Here is a 19676-nt window from a genome sequence, read left to right on the forward strand (position 1 = left end):
TAACAAAAAGGACTGAACAAGCAGAGGTCTAGGGGTGACCAAGGTCTGCTTACAGTCAGGCAGGGCCTAGCTGGGGCTATTAGGAATGTCTTCTAGGGAGAGAGAGTTGGAGCAAACCTTGTAAACCCAACCAGGATTATGATGGGAATGAATGGGTAGACCAGAAAGCCCTCGGGTAGACCAGAAAGCCCTCGGGTAGACCAGAAAGCCCTTGGGTAGACCAGAAAGCCCTCGGGGCGCCGACAAGGCACAAGGTGGGAACTCTTCCTCCTCAGGCCTTTTGAGAATGTGGCTTCTGATCTTCTCGAATGTGTTTGCTTGGTTAACAGTCTTCCTGGACTTTACTCCACGTGTGACACCATCCACCACTTGCTGTGTGTAAATGATATATTTTATAATCAAAAGCACAACCATCCCCAGTGCAGTTTTAGAATTAATTTTAGAATGTTTTTATCACCCCCTAAAGAGACCACACATTATTAGCAGTCTTTATCTATTCACCAGTCTTGTTGTGTTGTAAGACAGAGTTTCTCTATGCAGCCCTGGCTGTCCTAGAAGCTGATCTGGAGACCAGGCTGGCCTGGAGTTCTCAGAGAAACTGCCTGCCTCTGCCTCCTGAGTGATGGGATTAAAGACATTCGGCACCTCTGCCTGGCTCCCCAGTCTTTTTTACTTTTAATTTATTACATTTTGATGTGTGTATTTGTGCGCATACACACACAGCAGTGCACATTTGGAGGTCCTGAGGACTGAACTCACATCAGCAGGCTTGGCAGCAAATTCTGTTACCTCAGGATTGTCAACCCCTTTGGGGAATCAAATGTCAGATATCCTGTGTATCAGATATTTACATTACAATTCTCAACAGTAGCAATATTACAGTTATGAAGTACCAATGAAATAATTTTATGGTTGGGGGTCATCACAACATGAGGAGCTGTATTAAAGGGTAGCATCATTAGGCTGAGAACCACTGCTTTCCATGCTGAGCCATCTCACTGGCCCTATTCCCCAAGTCTTAGTCAACTGCTAATCTTCTTTCTGTCCATATGTATTTGCCCAGACTCTGTGTATTATTCCTTACAAGCAGAATCCTATATTATGTGCCCTTTTGTGTATGTTTCTTCCACTTTCTCCTTTCCTCCCTCTCTTCCTCCCTTTCTTCCTTGTGTTCCTTCTTCTTCTCCTCCTCCTCCTCCTCCTCCTGTTGGAAGAGACTTAAGAGTAACCCAGGGTGACCTCAAATGCACTTCCATCTTTCCAGGTACAAGGGTTTTGGGGCAAGCAACCTGACACCTGGCTAGTGTAACATTTTCAAGGCTTAGCTACATTGTTACGTAGATGAGTAATTCATTCCCTTTTACCTTATTTGATTAATTCCTCTTTATCATCAAATCGTACTCTTAGGGCCTGTAAGAGTACTTATCTCACACAAGTAAGGTTCTGGGTTCAGTTCCGAGCATGGGAAAAAGTAGGGCTTCCTGTGTGAATATTGTATGTGGTGTGTGTATGTTCCTCGTTGTGTATCTCTTTATTAGTTAATGGGCATCTAGTGCTTTCTGACTCTTGTGGGGACACTGCTGTGAAGGTCACATAAAAGGTTTTGTGTGGGAAATGTTTTCAGGATAGTCCAATTTAAATGGAATCTAAGACAGCTGTCGTGGGGTGAAGGAAAGATGGCTAAGCAGGTAGACCTGTCCATTCCCTGTCTTGTCTCAGAGCTTGAATGCGAAGGAAGAAGGCAGACCTCAGGATCCTGTACCAGATACCCTGGGAGCTGGGAGAGGGATAACAGGGTGGACTCTGAGGGTCTGGTCCATCTCCTTTCTCTCTGCCAAGCCTGCCATTGTTGTGTCGGGCCAGCAGCTGTTTCTGGGCCAGAAATAGTTTGGGCAGCTGGTATTTTCCCTGGAAATCAGGTGCATTTTTTTTTTCCTGTGTCCTGCCAAAAGCCAAAATTATTTAAACACACAGAGAGAAGTTGGTCAGTCTCAGAGAAAGTCAACAGGAAGCTGACTGGCTAGGGGACAAGAGGGAGGTCAGAGAGTCACTCCAGGCTAGCGAGCCTTGTATAAACCCAGGGGAAGCCCGTGCGTCCCTCTCACATCACAGGGACATGGCTTTGCTTGTAGGAAAGGCTACCTACAGGTGTCCGATCCCGTCTGACAGATGAGGAAGCAGGGAACCTCATTGAAGGGTTCTTCCATTCAGAAACAGATGGGAAATTGGAGCCCAGTCCTCTAGTTTTGCTGTCAGTACAGGGTTAGTAATAACTGGTCCTTGACCCTGGGTGCTAGGAGACCTAGGACAGAAAAACAAGAACTCTGTTGGTTTTGTCCTTCCCGGACCCCCTGCCAAGAGAGCACGAACCCCACCCTAACCCAACAGGAAAACACAAAACAACACTTTAATTACTATCTTGCTTTCTTTCTGTTTTGTTCTCCAGCCAGAAAACATCATGTTGTTAGACAAGAATATCCCCATTCCACACATCAAGCTGATTGACTTTGGCCTGGCTCATGAAATAGAAGATGGAGTTGAATTTAAAAACATTTTTGGGACTCCTGAATTTGTTGGTGAGTTGTGGGATTGTTTTTCTCTCAGTCTGGCACGGAGATTGGGGAGGGAGTTCAGACCTGAGTTCAAGGCCCGGAATCTGTGTAAGAAAGCCAAGAGTAGTTGTAATCCTAGATTACAAGTAGCATGCTAGGGAGGCAGAGACAGGTAGATACTGATGGGCTCAATGGCTAGCCAGCTGAGCCTACTTGACAGGTTCTAGGCTGATGAAAGACACTGCCTCAAAAAATAAGGTGCATTGTACTGAAGGAGCAATAGCCAAGATTGTCCTGTGGCCTGTAGGAGCACACACACACACACACACACACACACACACACACACAAAGAGAGAGAAAGACAGAGAGACAGAGACAGAGAAGGAGGGACAGAAATCTTAGGAACAATCCTTTATGTCTGGGCTGAGGTATCCCATGCTTTGGCATACTTGCAAGAAACTGAAGGGTTGAGAAAGGGCTTTGATAGGACCTCAGTGAGGAGACAGGAGTGGATTTGGCTTTGAGTGCCCACTGGGACAAAGAGTAGCCACAGGGGTGGGGGTGGGGGGTTTAGGGGCATTTGTAGCATTAAAATTCCCCAGAACTACCTCCACCTTTTACTCTTGAAGAAGTTTGTTGTTCAGACTTAAAATCCCTTCCCTGTCCTGGTTCCCCACATGAATCCTCTCTCTGAAGTAGTTTTTGATTTTCTGAAAAGGAAAGAGGCAGTTATTTGCCAGGTACCAGATCCACCACCTGCCTTTTTGGAGAGCCTGACCTCTACTCACAGGATGGAGCAGTTGGCTCCAGTGGAGGCCTGCCCTTGCTCTCTCTCCTCTGTCCCTCTCACCCCCTGCTCTAGCCTTTTCTGTCCTGCACACTAGATATTCTCCAGGGAACTGGTCCAGAGGTTTGGGCTCACAAGAAAATATCTCTGCAGAGAGGAAAGGAATGAGAGTTGAGAATCAAACAATCATTTATCTTTTATGGAACTTGGAGTGTTTCAGAGATGGAGGGTGTGACCTCCTTAAAAGGCAGCTTGGATTATTTTCTCCATCAAGTACCTTGTTCCAGGCCAAACCCTGTCTCAAAAAACACACAGCAACCACCCGCCTCCAAACCCCCCAAAACAGACAAAATATGAGAACTTTAGGGCTGGAGAGGTGACTCAGTGTCTAAAAGTGCACACTCTTGCAGAGGACCCAAATTTAGATGCTAGCAGATGGTTTGCCATCAACTGTAACTCCAAACCCCTCTCCCGGCATCTGTGAGCACCTGCAGTCACGTGTGCACACATACCCACACATAGATACACACACCTGTACAGAAATAGAAATAAAAACAAACTCTGAAAGAGAAATTCGGTGTGTAGTTGCACGAGACAGTCCTCATTTTAGAAAGATGCAATGAGATTAGTTTCCTAGGGCAGAGGAGATGGATTGGTGTAAAGCGCTCGCCACGCCTGTGTGATCTCAGTTTGAATCCCCAGAGCCCACCGAGAGCCAGCTATGGTACTGCGTGTCTGTAATCTCAGATTCTACAGCAAGATGAGAAGCAGACAGGAGAGTCCCCCAGAGGTGATGGACTAAGCCTGGCATACATAGATAGGGTAAATGAGAGGATGAACAAGAGATGCACACACACACACACACACACACACACACACACACACACACACACACACACAAGTGGGGGGGGGGAGAAGAAGAAGGAGAGAGAGAGAGAGAGAGAGAAATGATCCTAGAGATATGATCACAGTTTGGATGTCCAAGTGATGTCAAGTTGCCATGTGAGAATAACTTGGGGTTGGGCATGCTGGTCCACACCTATAATCTCAGGAATTGGAAGGTAGAGGCAGAAGGATCTGGAATTCAAGGCCATGATAAGCTACACAGGGAGTTTGAGTCCAGCCTGCACTGCCTAAGATCTTGTCTCAAAAACAAACATGCAACTACACATAGATGTTTCTCTAATTCAGTAATTTGAGACCAGAAGATTGTGAGTTGGAGGCTAGCATGAGCTATCTAGTCAGATCTTGGCTCCCCAACTTAAAAAAAAAAAAAAAAGATTCTTGTCTGGATGGTGGTAGCTCACACCTTTCATCCCAGCACTAAGGAGACAGAGGCAGGCATTCTAAGTTCAAGGTCAACCTGTTCTACAGAGTGAGTTTCAGGACAGCTGAGGCTACACAGAGAAACCCTATCTCATCCCATCCCACACAGCCCCCCAAAATTCTTTAAATATATACTCTCAAATTCTGCACCTCTCTTATTCATAGTTCATAGATTACTTGAAGTCTACACCTAATTTGAATATCATTTAAAAACACACACACACTTTTCTGTGTCTATCAGCAAAAATGAAAAGAAAAAAAGTACCAGTTGTGAGAAGCAGAAACCATTCAAGTGCTCTCTGAGAAGGGCTGGCTGCAGACAGACAGACAGCAGCTCAGCACATGGGCTATCACACAGTGGGGAAAACAGAAGTCCACGAAGGAAGCAAGCACAAGCAATCAGGCGATATAATTTCAAATACACCCTGGCACCATTTTTTAGAAAGCTTGGGAAAAAGTCAAAGCCAGTAGGGGGGTGTCTGCATGTCGAAGGAAGAGATGTAGGTGAGAGGACAGCAGACAGCCTATAGATGCGGCGGTTTAGACATTATTCTGGATAAATTCATGTGCCCCCTCTTGCCTTAGCAGTTATCAAGGCTCCCTCCTTCTCTTGCGAGGTATTACCTTTATAATATCATCTCCATCACCACGTTCTTAAAAGACACAGACAAAGCGAGCATGAAGTTCAGCGTTGGCTTTCTGGGGCCTCTGTGCTCTCTGGGCAGCTCACGATCCTCTTGTCTCTTTGGTGGAATCTTCTCTCACACCCTAGACCGTCTCTTGGCCACTCACTGTATCTTTGGCTCAGCTCCTACTTCTACTTGTGTTTTAATGGCTTCAGCTGTGATGCTTGGCACCCTCCCTTCCCTTGGAGCAGCTGTCTTCTGTCATGCTTTTGCATCCCCTCATGCTTATAGTCTTACTTCAGTGACCCCCAAAGATGTCCTCGGATGAAGCCACCTGTCAGGCAGGACTCAGAGGAAAGTGAAGCCCTTGACTGTCTTCTTCTCCATCATCTCTCAGCGTGAGCTTGTCTGGAGTCTCTGTCCACCAGAGCTCCCCATAACAGATCATCACTAGGCCTTCGTGTCTTCTTCCTAAACCTTCTTCCCACAATCCTCTTCCTTTGTCCCTCCCTTCTCCCTCCCCATCAAGGCTCATTCATGGTGGTTTCTCCCAGGTTAGCAAGAAACTCATGTCTTACCCTGTCTGGGCTCCAGCAACCAAACACCTTAGACTGGCTAGATTATAATAAACAACTGAAACCTATTGACCACAGTTTCTGTAGTTGCGAGTCCCAGATGATGGTGCCAATGGGCCTGGTGTCTGGTGAGGGATCTTGTCACAGATACCAGCATCTTCCTCTGTTCTCATGTGGGAATGTGCTCCCTGGAGCCTTTTATAAGGGCCTCACTTTATTCCTGAAGGTTTACTCTCATGAGCTAACCCTCCTGTAAGCGCCACCCCCCCCCCACCCTTTTATACCATTGCCTAAGAATTAGATTTCAATTTAGACTTTCTGTAGAAACTCACACAGTTCTTAGCAACTTGTTTTCTCAGCATTCTTACATCCAGATTATCCCCATCTACTGTTCCAATATTCCTTCCTCACTATTGGAGACTCAAGATGGAGACAATTGGCACCCAATACTGTAGAATTCCCTAGAACCACCTCCTCTTATCTCTACCCCCTCTTAACTCCTAAACATGACTTCTTTCAGCTCCAGAAATCGTGAACTATGAGCCACTGGGACTGGAGGCTGACATGTGGTAAGTGGTGGCCCGGGATCCTTCCAGGGGCAGAAAGCCCCAGCCCCTGTTTTATGGCATGGCCTTTATGGTTTAAACTCTTAGTTGCCAAGAGCAGTAGCCATGCAGCCAGCAGAAGGCAATGAGGCTTAGATCCTTGGCCAGTGAGAGCTTTGTCAGCAGGGGAGGGGGCTGAGGCAAGTGCAGGCTTTCCTGGGTCAGTCTCAACTGGGGTCTAGAGAGCAGTTAAGTTAGCTCCATCGGTCCATCCATCACTGGTTCCACAGGAGCATCCTATGTCCTGGGCATGTGTGGCCTAGCAATTCTGCTGTGATCAATTCATTACTTATTTAATTTGACCACCACTTTACAGTTGATGTAGCTCATGACTCAGCTTTCTAAGACCCTGCCCGCTGTCCTGTGAGGTTGTTCTTATTCTTATACTCATTATATAAGGAAGGTGGGTTCAGTGGTTAAGGGCTATGCCCTGATGACAGCTGCTGCAAATATAGAAGAAGTCAGACCCTGAATTTGGGTCGTTGACTCAATTGCGTCCTTGTCTGCTGCAGTCTGGTAGGGAGGAGTGGGGCTTGAGGTGGCAGTCAGGGGTCACCTGGGGGAAGCAAGCGACTTCTTGTACCTGCATGGTAACTCTCTGGAGGGTTTGAGGTTGAAATCACACAGCTCTGACACAACTGTCCTTTACAGGAGCATTGGAGTCATCACCTACATCCTGTGAGTATCTCCAGCTTTGGGCTGCAGCCCTGCTTTGCTTAGTGGAAGGGAGAGAGGGTCGGAGAGGCATCTAGAGACCTGTTAAGTCCACACAGTGCCTGAGGCAGAGTGCTCTGAGCTCCACTTCCTACACTAGAGTAGGGTTAGCCTGGGAGAGCTGCCCTCCCTCCTACACAGGTCACGTCTAAATTTCTTTGTGGTAAGCTAGGGCTGCTCTGCTCAGCTCTGCGGACCACACATGTTTACTGCGAGACTGTTACTTTACCAGAAGCCCTGAGGGTGCCTGCGCCTGCCTTCTTTCCTCTCTTCTCATCCCCAGACTACTTACCCTCCCTCTCACACTCTTTCCCTTCCTCCCCCCCCCCCTTTTCTTGTCCCCTTGTATCCAGTGGCTTAAGCCAAGATTTCCTGCATAGGTTTTTGTTTGTTTGTTTTGTGGACTGGGTGTCATCTGGGGCAGGATACCAGTGCTGTCTCTTTCAGTCTCTGTGGCCGGGGACAAGTATTTAACCTTTGGACCTGTTTTTCTTATTAGAAAAAAAAAAATAGGAGCTGCAGACTTTATGCTATAGGAAGTAGGATGGGAGTAAGCTGCCTGTACAAGTTTCCTGGGCTCTGTTTTGGTACACAGGGCAGGTTGCTAGATACTCAGCCCCCAGTGCTTCCCAGAGGTTGCCCTTGGTAGCTCACATGGAGAGTGCCATTTTTATGGCATTTTCATGGTAAAAGTCAGCCTGTAGCCAGCATTCCACAGCCGGGGATTGTTCTCAGCAGCACAGGCTGGGAGCTACACTGTGACTCCCGCAGTACAGCTGAAGGCTTCAACTCTGTAGGTCTTTTAATACCTACTATGGCCTAGACCCCACCCATGTCACCCACCCATGTCCACTAAGTTAGAATCACGAGGGTAGGGTCATGGCCTCAGTGCCTTTTAACAGCCTCGCTGAGTCTGGCGCAGAGTCAACAACCATTTCTCTGTAATTCCAGAGCCAGAGATTTTGTCACCCGTTTCTTCTTAAATCTTGGGTTTCTTTAGAATTCTGGTTTCCATATTGAACTATTAAGGAATTCTACAGCACACACAGTCTTCTTATGATTCCTTGGCCTTGATGAGGCCTATTTTTATTTTATATTACTTTTCTTTATCATTGTTTTGTTTTACTGTGCAGCTCTGGCTTTAATTATTTATTTTTATGGTACTAGAAATTGAAACTAGAGAAAATGAACATAAGTCAGGCAAATGTGCAACTGCCGAATTACATCCCTGGGTCCCTTAAGTATTTCTCTTTCTCCTCTCCTCCTCCCACTCCTCCTCCTCCTTCTCCTCCTCCTCCTCCTCCTCCTCCTCTTCCTTCTCCTCCTTCTTCTTGGAGACTTGGTACTCAGAGAGGGTTATTATGTTTATCAATGACAGAGATTCACCAAATTGTTCAGGCTGGCCTTGGGCTTGTGATATTCCTGCCTCAGTTTCCCCACAAGCTGGGATTATAGACCTGGTGTCTATTGCTCAGACGGTGGAGGTGCAAGCCTTTAATCTCAGCACTCAAGAGGCAGAGGCAGGTGAATCTCTGTGAGTTTAAGGTGAGCCCTGTCTACAGGGATAGTTCCAGGACAACCAGGGCTATACAGAGAAACCCTGTCTCTAAAAACAAAAAGCAAAACAAAAAGAAAGAAAACCTGTTCTATCAGAGAGTACTGTGCCAGGCATTCAGGATACTGACATGGACGAGAGATGGATTTGCTTTGTCCCGGGCTCTGTGTCTGTGGGAGATACCACCCTGTGGGAGCATGGAGGTTCCACTTCTGTGGAACACAGAGGGAGATGGACAGACAGGTAGACGTATTTTAACTAGGAGCTATAGAATGGAATCGATTCCCCACATAGGAGAGGAGAGGTGGGTGCGGACACAGTACCCTTGACACAGACCAACTTCTGGTGTTATGGAAACTGGAGACTTGAGACTCATAGAGGGTTATTATGTTTTATCCAGGCCAGAAATAATGATTTATTTCTATCTAGAACCACTAGCATGGATCAGGGTTATACAAAGCATCTTATCTATTTCTTGTGGTGCTTTGGATTAGCCCCAAAGACCTTAAACATGTTAGGCAAGTAAGCGCTCTACTCCTGAGATGCATCCATATTCGTTGCCTATTTACCTATCGATCTACCTATCTATCTATTGAGATGGGGTCTCACTATGTAGTTCTGGCTAGCCTAGGACTCTCTATGTAGACCACACTCGTTTTACATTCATACAGATTCTTCTCCGGCCTCTGCTTTCTAAGTGAGTGCTGGGATTAAAAGTGTGCACCATTCTGCCCAATCTTCCCTTGATCTTTTGAGGCAGACTCTATGTAGCTCAGGCTGGCCTAAAGTCTCTTCCTCATGCTTCAGTCTCCAAGTGCTGGCATAACAGGCGTTTACTGCCATGTCTACCTGCACAGTGTGCTTTACATACATCAGATCTTCATGTCAATTATGTGAAGTGGGGCTGTTACTGTCTTCACGTTAAATGAGGAGATGGCATCTCAGAAAGGTCGAGAGCTTTCCTCCGTTTACACAGTTAATGAGTGGCAGAAGTGGATTCAAACTCAGAGCTTTAAGCGTTTTCCACTGCACCTTGCTGTTCCCCACACTAAGAAAGCAGCAACAGGGATGGGAATGACTTCCAGGAGCTATCTGCTAAATAGAAACAGCAAGCGTTTCAGCCTAGTGAGAATATGGTAAGGGAATAGAAATCAAATCCAAGGTGACTGCTCTTTCCAACATGGGTCAGATGGTGTGGTTAGTCAGGGTGGGGGCAGAGCATGGGTGGGGTGTGTGCGTCTCAAGGGCATATCTGCATAGAGGCACCCAGTGCTCAAGGGAAACTCAAATCAAGAGCTGGTGTGTCAGGAGGTCATTGTAGGGTGCATCTAGCCCTGTGGGGATGAAATGTTGCACACCTGTGCCTCTCAAGCTTTGCTTGCTCGGCCTGGAAGTTCTGCCTGGAGCCACTCTAACTGCTGGCAGCCTATTCATTCTTTAAGATAAGAGTCAGTGAAAACTTCAGCCACCCCATGAAAGCCGCATCTCCCCCAGTTCCCTCTGCTTCCCAGGTTCTTTGTCTGGCTCGTTATTGTATTTGACTTTGTTCTGCCAAGGCTGTTTCTCTTCCTTGAGCTCTGAGTCTATTAAACACAGTCTCCCTGAGTCAGGTACTCAGTTGGGGGTTTAGAAAGTGAACTGGGTTAGACTGCACTGAAAAGTCCGTGGTTTGGTTGCCTGGAGCGAGCAGGCTGGGGGTTCCCAAGGCCTTTCCTCCGGTTTCTCTCTCCTTTCCCTCAGTTACACAGTTCTTTCTCTGTTGTACTCAGTCTAAGTGGAGCGTCCCCCTTCCTGGGAGACACAAAACAAGAAACCCTGGCAAATATCACTGCTGTGAGTTACGACTTTGATGAGGAATTCTTCAGCCAGACAAGCGAGCTGGCCAAGGACTTCATTCGGAAGCTTCTTGTGAAAGAGACCCGGTAAGAGGATATAGTCTGGTTTCTCAGGTGTTCGTTCTTTCCTGTTGCCTTTCAAAGCCGTGCCCGTCTACCCTCGCTTTGGCACCCGGGCCGTGTAGTCCAGTCTGCTCAGGTGCTGAGAAGTGGCCATGGCCATGAGTAGGTGCTCATCCTGTCATTTGATTTTGTGCCTTCATCTCCTGCCAACATACAAATGTCTCTGTCTACATGAGCATGCACACTTGTATGCTTGTATGCATTGTATTTGGATATCAGTGTAGAGTCTTCCCTACACATATGCAGGACTCTGACTTGAACGGTCATGAACATTTTGAAGCCTATTCAAGTTGAGAGTGGAGGCAGGCAGGCCCAGAGAGGTCAGAATAGTGGGAGAGATGAGACATACTAGTCCTTCCTCTGCTTCGGGGCCCAGGTTGAGCCATGAAGCTGTATGGCCAAAGACTGGGGACGGGCAAGAATCTGTGTAGTGAGCTGACTGAGCATCAGAGAAGGGCCTGCATGGACAGGGGACAGGTTCACAGACCAGGGTTTCACAGACTTCAGGGAGAACCAGAGTGGGGTCCTGTGGAATGCAGACACCCTGATTTCCCTATGTAGGGCAGTGCTGCAGTTGGGGTACCTACCTGAATGTTGAGCAGTAAAGGACACAGGAGAGAGCTGACTGCTGCTCCCAGAAGTGTCCTCATGGGTCATTTGTTTTCCTCGTCCTCATTGCAGGAAACGGCTTACCATCCAAGAGGCTCTCAGACATCCCTGGATCACGGTAAGGGCATGGTAATGAGCCCCAGTGAGCAGGAGGTTCCTCTTCTGCCACCAGGGCTGGCTGTGGCAGTCGGATATAATCAGCTGTTAAGAGGCCTTTGCTTGAGCTCGGGGACTGGTCAAGGGTCCTCAGTGGGCCAATGCTTGTTCAGATGGGGTTGAGCTGGCTCCGTTCTGGAGAGCTTGCCTCGCTTGCATGAGGCCGTGCATCCATGTAGTGCACCACAAAAACAAACAAGAGTGAATAAAATAGGGTTATGCTGCCTTAAGGTTGCGTTTCATGGGTTCAGAGAGCAGTGCACTGTCACAGACATCAGTTAAGATGCTTTTCCTTATAAGATGTAGTCTGTTGGGAGTCATCTCTGTGTCCCTTTTCACTGCAGAAGTTGGGTTATACACAGATCTCAGGCACTAAAACCTTGACTTTGTAATCAGGTATATCTCTTTTTCTGACTACTAGGCTCTCACTACAGGAAGACATGCAAGTCAGTCACATCACTTTAATTGGTGCTCTGTGGTCCTCAGGAATTTGGTCCTGAGACAGAGATCTGTTATGGAAGGGAAGCCAAAAATCTGTTAGGACAATTCTGTGGCCTGTTGGAGGGTCAGGGTAGAAAGCGAATTCCCATCTAACTCTGCTTGTAGTGAAGGGCCCACTGGTTTTCAGAGTCTGGTGTGAGGAGCACATTGAGAGTGGTGGTGGGGAGCACGGCCCTAGCCCTGGTTCCATGGGCTGATTAGCTGACCACTCTCCAGACCACGTTCATTGTTTGCTGGGAGGGTCCATTGGGATGATCTCAGTGCAGATGTGAAGGGTAGAGGCCTATAGATGATAGTTCAAGTTCATTTACTCCTGGCAGATAGGGAAGGGCAGTAATCTTCCAGGTTAGGATGTGCCTATAGCCCAAAGCTAGAAAGCCTCTTGGGCTCCTTTCTACTGAGCATGCTGGTATCCTCAGCCTTCCTCTGCCCGCCATAGCCTGCATGTTTCAGCCCTTGAATGGATACTGGCAGAGCCTCTGCTTGTCTGTGTGAGCTCCTATTAAATTCTTTGTGTGTGTCTCTAATGGACTCTCTAATGGACGTTTATAGAGCTCTCTGACCTGAAGTGAGCATGCAGGCACTGTTCCTACATTCCTCAATGTTTCTTATGGTCTTGTTGTGTGTAGGGGGCAGTGCTAGCCTCACCCTGGCTCTTCCTACCATGTCTTAACACGAGCAGTGAATGCCAAAGAGGCCATGTGTGTGCCTTCTGCCTGCAGCTTGGACTGCCCTGTGGAACACCTAGTATGTTAATATTCTGGTTCTTCTGTCTGAACGCCTACTAGTCAAAAGGAGAAGCCAGAGCCCCTGAACAGTGCAAGACACAACCTGCCCAGCTGAAGACCAAGCGCCTGAGAGAGTATACCCTCAAATGTCATTCGAGCATGCCCCCCAACAACACTTATGTCAACTTTGAGCGTTTCGCTCATGTGGTAGAGGATGTGGCTCGGGTAAACGAGGGATGCCGTGCCCTAGCAGGAGCCCATGATACCCTACAGGATGATGTGGAGTCCTTGGTCTCTATCTACAATGAGAAGGAGGCTTGGTACCGAGAGGAGAATGAGAATGCCCGCCATAACCTGTCCCAGCTCAAGTATGAGTTCCGCAAGGTGGAGTCCCTGAAGAAGCTCCTGAGAGAAGACATCCAGGCCACAGGGGCCAGCCTTGGAAGCGTGGCCAGGAAGTTAGACCATCTGCAGGCACAGTTTGAGACTCTGAGGCAGCAGCTCTCAGCAGACATCCAGTGGATGCAGGAACTGGTGGGCATCTTCCAGCTGGAGAGTGAGAACACCGATGGCCACAGCCTGGGCTTCATGTTCCACCGGGACCCCAGCGAGTCCCTATCGGAGCTGCTCAACAGATCACACGCAGAGGGAGTCCTGGCCGGCTTGAGTCTCTGAGCACCAGGATCTAGTCAGTAGTGCATTCTCAGGGCTTTGTAGAAGCATGCTGGTCTTCTCCTCCGCCGGGTCATCCAGGTGGAAATATCCTGCAGGGTGTGTGTTTGCAGCCTTCCACCCCCTCTAGAGTTCCCCAGACACTGGGGTCCTAGTTAGTGGACTTAATCTGTACCTCCCTCACCAGCCTGGTTTTCTGGGTGCTGGCAATGCAGCTGAGCTGTGGAAACGATTAGAAAATATCTTCTCTCAGCATGCCCTTCTCTGGGGGTGTCTTCCGGCCCCAGGAGATGCTTTATAGCTGGGTAATGATGATGGATTGGCTCGCCTCTCACATTCCATGTGAGTGCCATATGAGTGAAGATCTTGAGTAATGATGGACATAGCTAAGAATAACTTGTTCTTCAGGGTACTTTCCTGTTACAGAGTCAGGGCTTTAAAATACACAGAGAAAATATTAAGTTTCACTTGAATTGTCTTCTCGCTCATCAGGTCTTTATGTCTGTGACCTTACTGGATGCTTAAAGAACTCTGTGAGATAAGCGGCTGAGATTATAGGTCAGTTTCTAGAGTGCTTGCCTAGAATCCACAGATCCCTGGGTTTGATGCCCAGCACAGCATAAAGTGGGCTTGGTGGTAATACCCAGCTTGATATTAGAGTTCAGATCACAGAGGCTAAAGGTCTGACTTTGCATTGAAAATGAAGACAAGAGACACACAACAAGAAGGTCTTTATTCTCATATACTAGGCCTGTGGGCCCTGAAGTGTGGGAAACCCCAGAAGGCTTTGGGAAGCACAAGCCTCATTGGTCTCTTCTAGCTCCAAAACTTTGAGCAGCGAGGGGATAGTATGAGGTCATCTCCCCTTCCTAGGAAGAAGGCCAATCAGTACATCCATGCAGACAGCATGTAGAGTATGGACCCTGGACCCCACATGGTACTAGATGCTAGGGGCACATTGTAATGTTTCAAGTACCTCCATAGCCTCACAAAATATCCACCAGATATTAATATTAAATATTTCCAGGTTAGGGAGAAAGCCAAGAAAGAATGTGACTTGTCCTGTGTTATATTGGTAATAACAATGGGAGTCTTCTGATGAGTCTGTCACTCTTTCTGATTCCCCTAACTCTTGGACTTTAGGAAGTCACTCTGTGCTTGAGAGAATGGGTGGTACCTGAGTTCACTCATCCATTCAGACATAGTTAGTAGGCACCTGCCAGTTTCCAAAAAGTTGACTTGAGTCTGGGGGTGCAGTGTTATGTAACATCACTCTGGTTTTCTACTTTCTCAGAGTTCTCAGTTGAGTGACAGATTCTAGCATTACTCAAGGATTATACAAATGCAGAACTCCAGCTGGTTCCTATGCTGTGAAAGAGAAGGAGACGGCAACATTTTAAGGCCTGGAGAAACAGAGGAAGGGAGAAAGGGAGGGGTGGAGATACAGATACAGATACAGATACAGATACAGATACAGATACAGATGATACAGATACAGATACAGATGATACAGATACAGATACAGATGATACAGATACAGATACAGATACAGATGATACAGATACAGATACAGATGATACAGATACAGATACAGATGATACAGATAGATACAGATACAGATACAGATGATACAGATACAGATACAGATGATACAGATACAGATAGATACAGATAGATACAGATACAGATGATACAGATACAGACACAGACACAGACACAGACACAGACACAGACACAGACACAGACACAGACATAGAATTGGGTTGATCTGCTCAGGCAGCCATCTGTGAAAGACACTGGGACTGTGGTCAGCTAAGTAAACCCTGGGAGAGAGTTGTCTCCTGTAGGCTGTCATGCCAAGGTTCTGTGATGAAAAGGGAAGGAAGGAAAAACAAAGGAGAAAGAATGTGGTATGTATAGTGTAGAGAGCAGGTATGTATAGTGTAGAAAACAGGTGTGTGCAGTGTAAAGAGCAGGGTGTGTATAGTGTAGAGAGCAAGTGTGTATAGTGTAGAGAGCAGGGTGTGTATAGTGTAGAGAGCAAGTGTGTATAGTGTAGAGAGCAGGGTGTGTACAGTGTAGAGAGCAGGTGTGTATAGTGTAGAGAGCAGGTATGTACAGTGGAGAGAACAGGGTGTGTACAGTGGAGAGTGGGCTGAGGAAGAGCAGAGCCAGCAGGGCTTTGGCATGTTGAGTTCTGCTTTGATCCTAGGGTCACCAGAAACCATTAATGGGTCTTGAGCTAGTGCTGAAGGAGAAAGTCTCAGTGGACAGCACAGACCAGATTTTGATCTAATAAAGTCATTTTCTAGAATCCTCTTAGGTTTTTTTTTTAATTAGCAAGCTGGATCATTTAAAATATCACATATAATAACTGCAATCAATACCATTTTAGTCGAATATAAGAAACCATAATTTTAAGATGCATGATTATTTTATGGACAATTAAGACAGAAAGAATCCTATCATGGGCAGTCTTCTAGGAGATGCACAGGAAGAGGGCACATGTAAGACAGCACCACCATGCAGAAGAGAGTGGCAAACACACCTGGCCCAACTTTGACCCTAGGAAGAGATGGAAAAGCTTGGATCAGGAGGCATAGCTGCCTTTGCAACATTGCTCTTTGGGTTTGGACCACATCAGTGTGAGCCAGAAGAACTTCAAGCATGGACTGCTGTGCCCCACAGTTGAAGGCTGGGTGACCCCACCTGACTCACTGAAGCTGTGCAGTCTTCTCTCCAGATGACCTGCCTCACTCCAGGCCCATAGTGATGACATGCCACATTGATTAGGAGGTGCTATGATGTCTGCAGTTTGACATTGCACATCCTGGGATGAAGGAAAGACTGCAGAACCCTGTGCCTTATGCTGAAGACAAATGACTCTACAGTCCTGTGTGCCCTGTCATGGGATGTCACATACTTGTTTAGGACAAGACACCATGAATATTAAAGGTCCCTTTGGAAGCATCAGCAGACCTTGACATTCGTATTGGGTTTCCTAAAAAGAGAAAAGCCATGGGTGCACATATGCTGGGTGAACCTTCTTTGAACGCCAAAGTAAATGCAAGAAGATTTAAGTGATGGCCGTGGTTTGATTGGGGAGGGTGGGGAAGGGAGGGAGAGCTGGTTTTCTTGGGTTGGTGGAAATCTGCTACTCTGCTCATGCTGAGAGGGTCCTCAGAGGGGACCTCCTCAGGACTCTCCCTCTATAGCAGTTTATGGGGCAGCACTCATCCAAGGTCACACAGCTGGTCAGCCTCTGGGCTGGCACAGAGCCATAGTGGTTTCCTTCCGTGCAGTGTAATTGTCCTCTGTGTTCAGTCATGAGTGTGACAGTGTCTCCTTTAGCTGTTTCATAACCAGACCCTTAGCTGGACAAAGACAAAGTTAACTGAGAAAAGTACCCAAAGGCTTTCAGGGAACTTAGAGAAGACTGTGACCTTCCTATGTCGCCTGACACACAAACTCCTTTCTCTTAAGGTGCCACAACCTGGTGTATAGGGGTGTCTGAAGAGACCTATGCAGGTAATGCAGCCAGTGAACCCACCTGCTCCACACAGGCTCACAGCTGGCATTTTAATAGCCACCTGGAGCACAGCACTGTCATGGCAGGATTTGGGACAGGAAGTAGAGTGCCTCATAGGACCTAGAGGAAGGGAGCCGGGAACATGGGACAGCATACTGGTCTATGAGCCTCTGCCACCATTAGGATCTTCTGCATTTAGGAAGGGTATACTTATATATGGGGTTACACATATGTATATGGGTACATTTTATACATATGTTTATGTTTGTGGAAGCCAGTGGTTAACTTTGATTGTCATTCCTCTGGAGCAAATCTTCCTTGGCTTTATTTTTCTGGCTGCATAGTCCTGGCAGACCTGAAACTCACTATGCAGACCAGGCCTCTAACAGAGATCTACCTCCTCTGCATTGGGATCAAAGGCATGTGCTACCACATCTGGCTCATCCACCTTGCTTTTGGGGACAGGGTCTCTCATTGGGGACACTTAGACCAGGCTGGCTGGCCACTGAGCCCCGGGGATCTGCCGCTTTTGGCCTCCAAGGCGTTGGGAATACAAGTACACACCCCTAAGCTGGGCTTATTACCTGGGGATCAAACTTGGGTCCTCATGCTTGTGCAATAGGCACTTTGCTGACTAAGACATCTCCCAGGCCCTCATGAAGGAGTTTTGATTTACCAGACTTTAAATTAAAGCTTGGCTTCGTGCTCAGCTCAGACATCATGGAGTCTGTCAGGAGGGCGGGAGAGTGTGTAACATATCCCTGAAAAGCAGTTCCTAAGGAAGTTGGGAGGGAGGTCCATGGGCAGGAAGCCATCCTATCCTGAAGCAGATATAGCCATGGCTGCCCTGTGTATGTCAGGAAGGGCGGCCACACTTGGCAGTGGATGGTTTTGCAGATTCTAAAGGCTGATGAGAAAGAGTTGGAGCAGAGCAGAGAGAGTGGTCAGAATAGGAAGAACCAGAGACTCCTCCTCAGCTTCTCCTCCTGAGGTGACAATGACAGTGGTAGTGTCCCTTCCCACAGCCCAGTCAGAGGTAGCTGTGTGCCCAGACATAACCACCTCATCACTGTCAACCTTTTAGAAATGTCTGAGGAGCTGAATGGCTTTTCTCCTTTGTGAAATTCTTGGCCTGTGGGGAAGGTCCTTGGCCCGGAAGATTAAAACTAGTGGTGGGCATATTGGAGTCGCAGAGGGGTCAGTTCAGTTGACCAAACCCCCATTGTGCTCTGGTTCTAGGGCGAGGCCAGGGATAAGGTCATGGCAGCCCTGAATAAGAGAGACAGTGTACTTAGTTCACGGTTGATAGGGAGAGGTGATTCTTTAATGATGTAGCCACTGGTAAACCCACCCAGACTCATGTAAACAACCTTCATGAACCTCACTGGGAGACGCAGGCACGCACACACACGCACACACACACACACACAAGCGCACACACACACACACACACACACACACACGAGGCGTTAGTTGGAAAAAGGAAGGGGATTAGTGAAAGAGTGGAGAAGGATTAATGGGTGTGAATATGATTGAAATACATAATGTTCATGTCTGAAAATGTCATAATGAAACCCTTTATTAAATATAATTAATATATGCTAATAAAAACATTTAAAAAAATACCTCAAAGTGGAAAAAAGATTCAGTATCAGACCAATGGGATCCAATCAACCGGGAGGTGGGAGAGACTTGGTAAGTTATCAGTTAGACCAGTGGTTTTCACTCTTCCTAATGCTGCCGCTCTTTAACACAGTTCCTCATGTTGTGACACCCCCACCCCCACCATAAAATTATCTTTGTTGCTACTTCATAACTGTAATTTTGCTACTGTTATGAATCGTAAGCATCTGTGTTTTCCAGTGGTCTTAGGTGACCCCTGTGGAAAGGTCATTGGACCCCCAAAGGGGTCATGACCTACAGGCTAAGAATGGCTGAGTGAGAGGTATACAACAGAGAGGTAAAACAGAGATGTTTTCTGGTTGAGGCAGTACATGAAGGACAACCGAGTCTGCGGAGATCTGGGGAGCTTTGGCTTCATGGGGATAACTGCCTCCTCCTGTGTCCTTAAGGAAGGTATTGGGGCCGGGCGTGGTGGTGCATGCCTTTAATCCCAGCACTTAGGAGGCAGAGGCAGGCGGATTTCTGAGTTCGAGGCCAGCCTGGGCTACAGAGTGAGTTCCAGGACAGCCACGACTACACAGAGAAACCCTGTCTCGAAAAACCAAAAAAAAAAAGGAAGGTATTGGGTAGAATCTGGAGATCTGTGCCCAGATTGGGTCAGGAGCTTGGAATTGAGTGACAGGTGAAAAAGGAAGGGTACAGAGATTAAAAGGAGTCTGTAACTTTTTAAAGGGAAAATTCTCAAAGTGTACGCTGAAGTATGGAGGAATGGAACACTGAGTTATATGTGTCACACCTGCTCCAGCAGGGAGCCAGTCCACGGCCCTCACCTCGTTCATCTCCTACCACCCCCCACCCCCACCCCCCCTGCACACACACTTTGGAGACATCTTACTATAGTCCAGCCTGGGCTCAGGTCCACACTTCTCCTGCCTTAGCTGCCAAGTGCTGGGATTATGAGTATGTGTCCACAAGCCTGCAAGACCTTTCTTGGGTGCCTTCTGCTTTTTGTTTGAGGTAGAGTCCCTTCTCCTGGATACTCACCAGGAAGGCCAGGCTAGCCTGTTGAGCTTTCCAGAGACCCACCTGTCTCCTCCTCCCATGTCACTGTGACTACAGGTGCCCATATTTTTCCATGGGTTCGTGGTTGAACTCCAATC

At 47.4% G+C, this 19676-nt stretch overlaps 1 protein-coding gene across 1 annotated transcript in view; it reads left to right on the plus strand.

Moving 5' to 3' along the window:
• Dapk2 (death associated protein kinase 2) overlaps positions 1-19676 on the plus strand; it is a 113188-nt gene that overhangs the window by 86048 nt on the left and 7464 nt on the right. Inside the window, exons 5-9 of the mRNA XM_021172263.2 lie at positions 2447-2576; positions 6387-6435; positions 7123-7149; positions 10510-10662; positions 11380-11425. Of these exons, the coding sequence (XP_021027922.1) occupies positions 2447-2576; positions 6387-6435; positions 7123-7149; positions 10510-10662; positions 11380-11425 (405 nt within the window). The remainder of the gene's footprint in view (positions 1-2446; positions 2577-6386; positions 6436-7122; positions 7150-10509; positions 10663-11379; positions 11426-19676) is intronic.

This window comes from Mus caroli, unplaced genomic scaffold (assembly GCF_978045245.1).
Source record: "Mus caroli unplaced genomic scaffold, Mus_caroli_1 scaffold_11, whole genome shotgun sequence".
NCBI classification, from domain to species: Eukaryota; Metazoa; Chordata; class Mammalia; order Rodentia; family Muridae; genus Mus; species Mus caroli.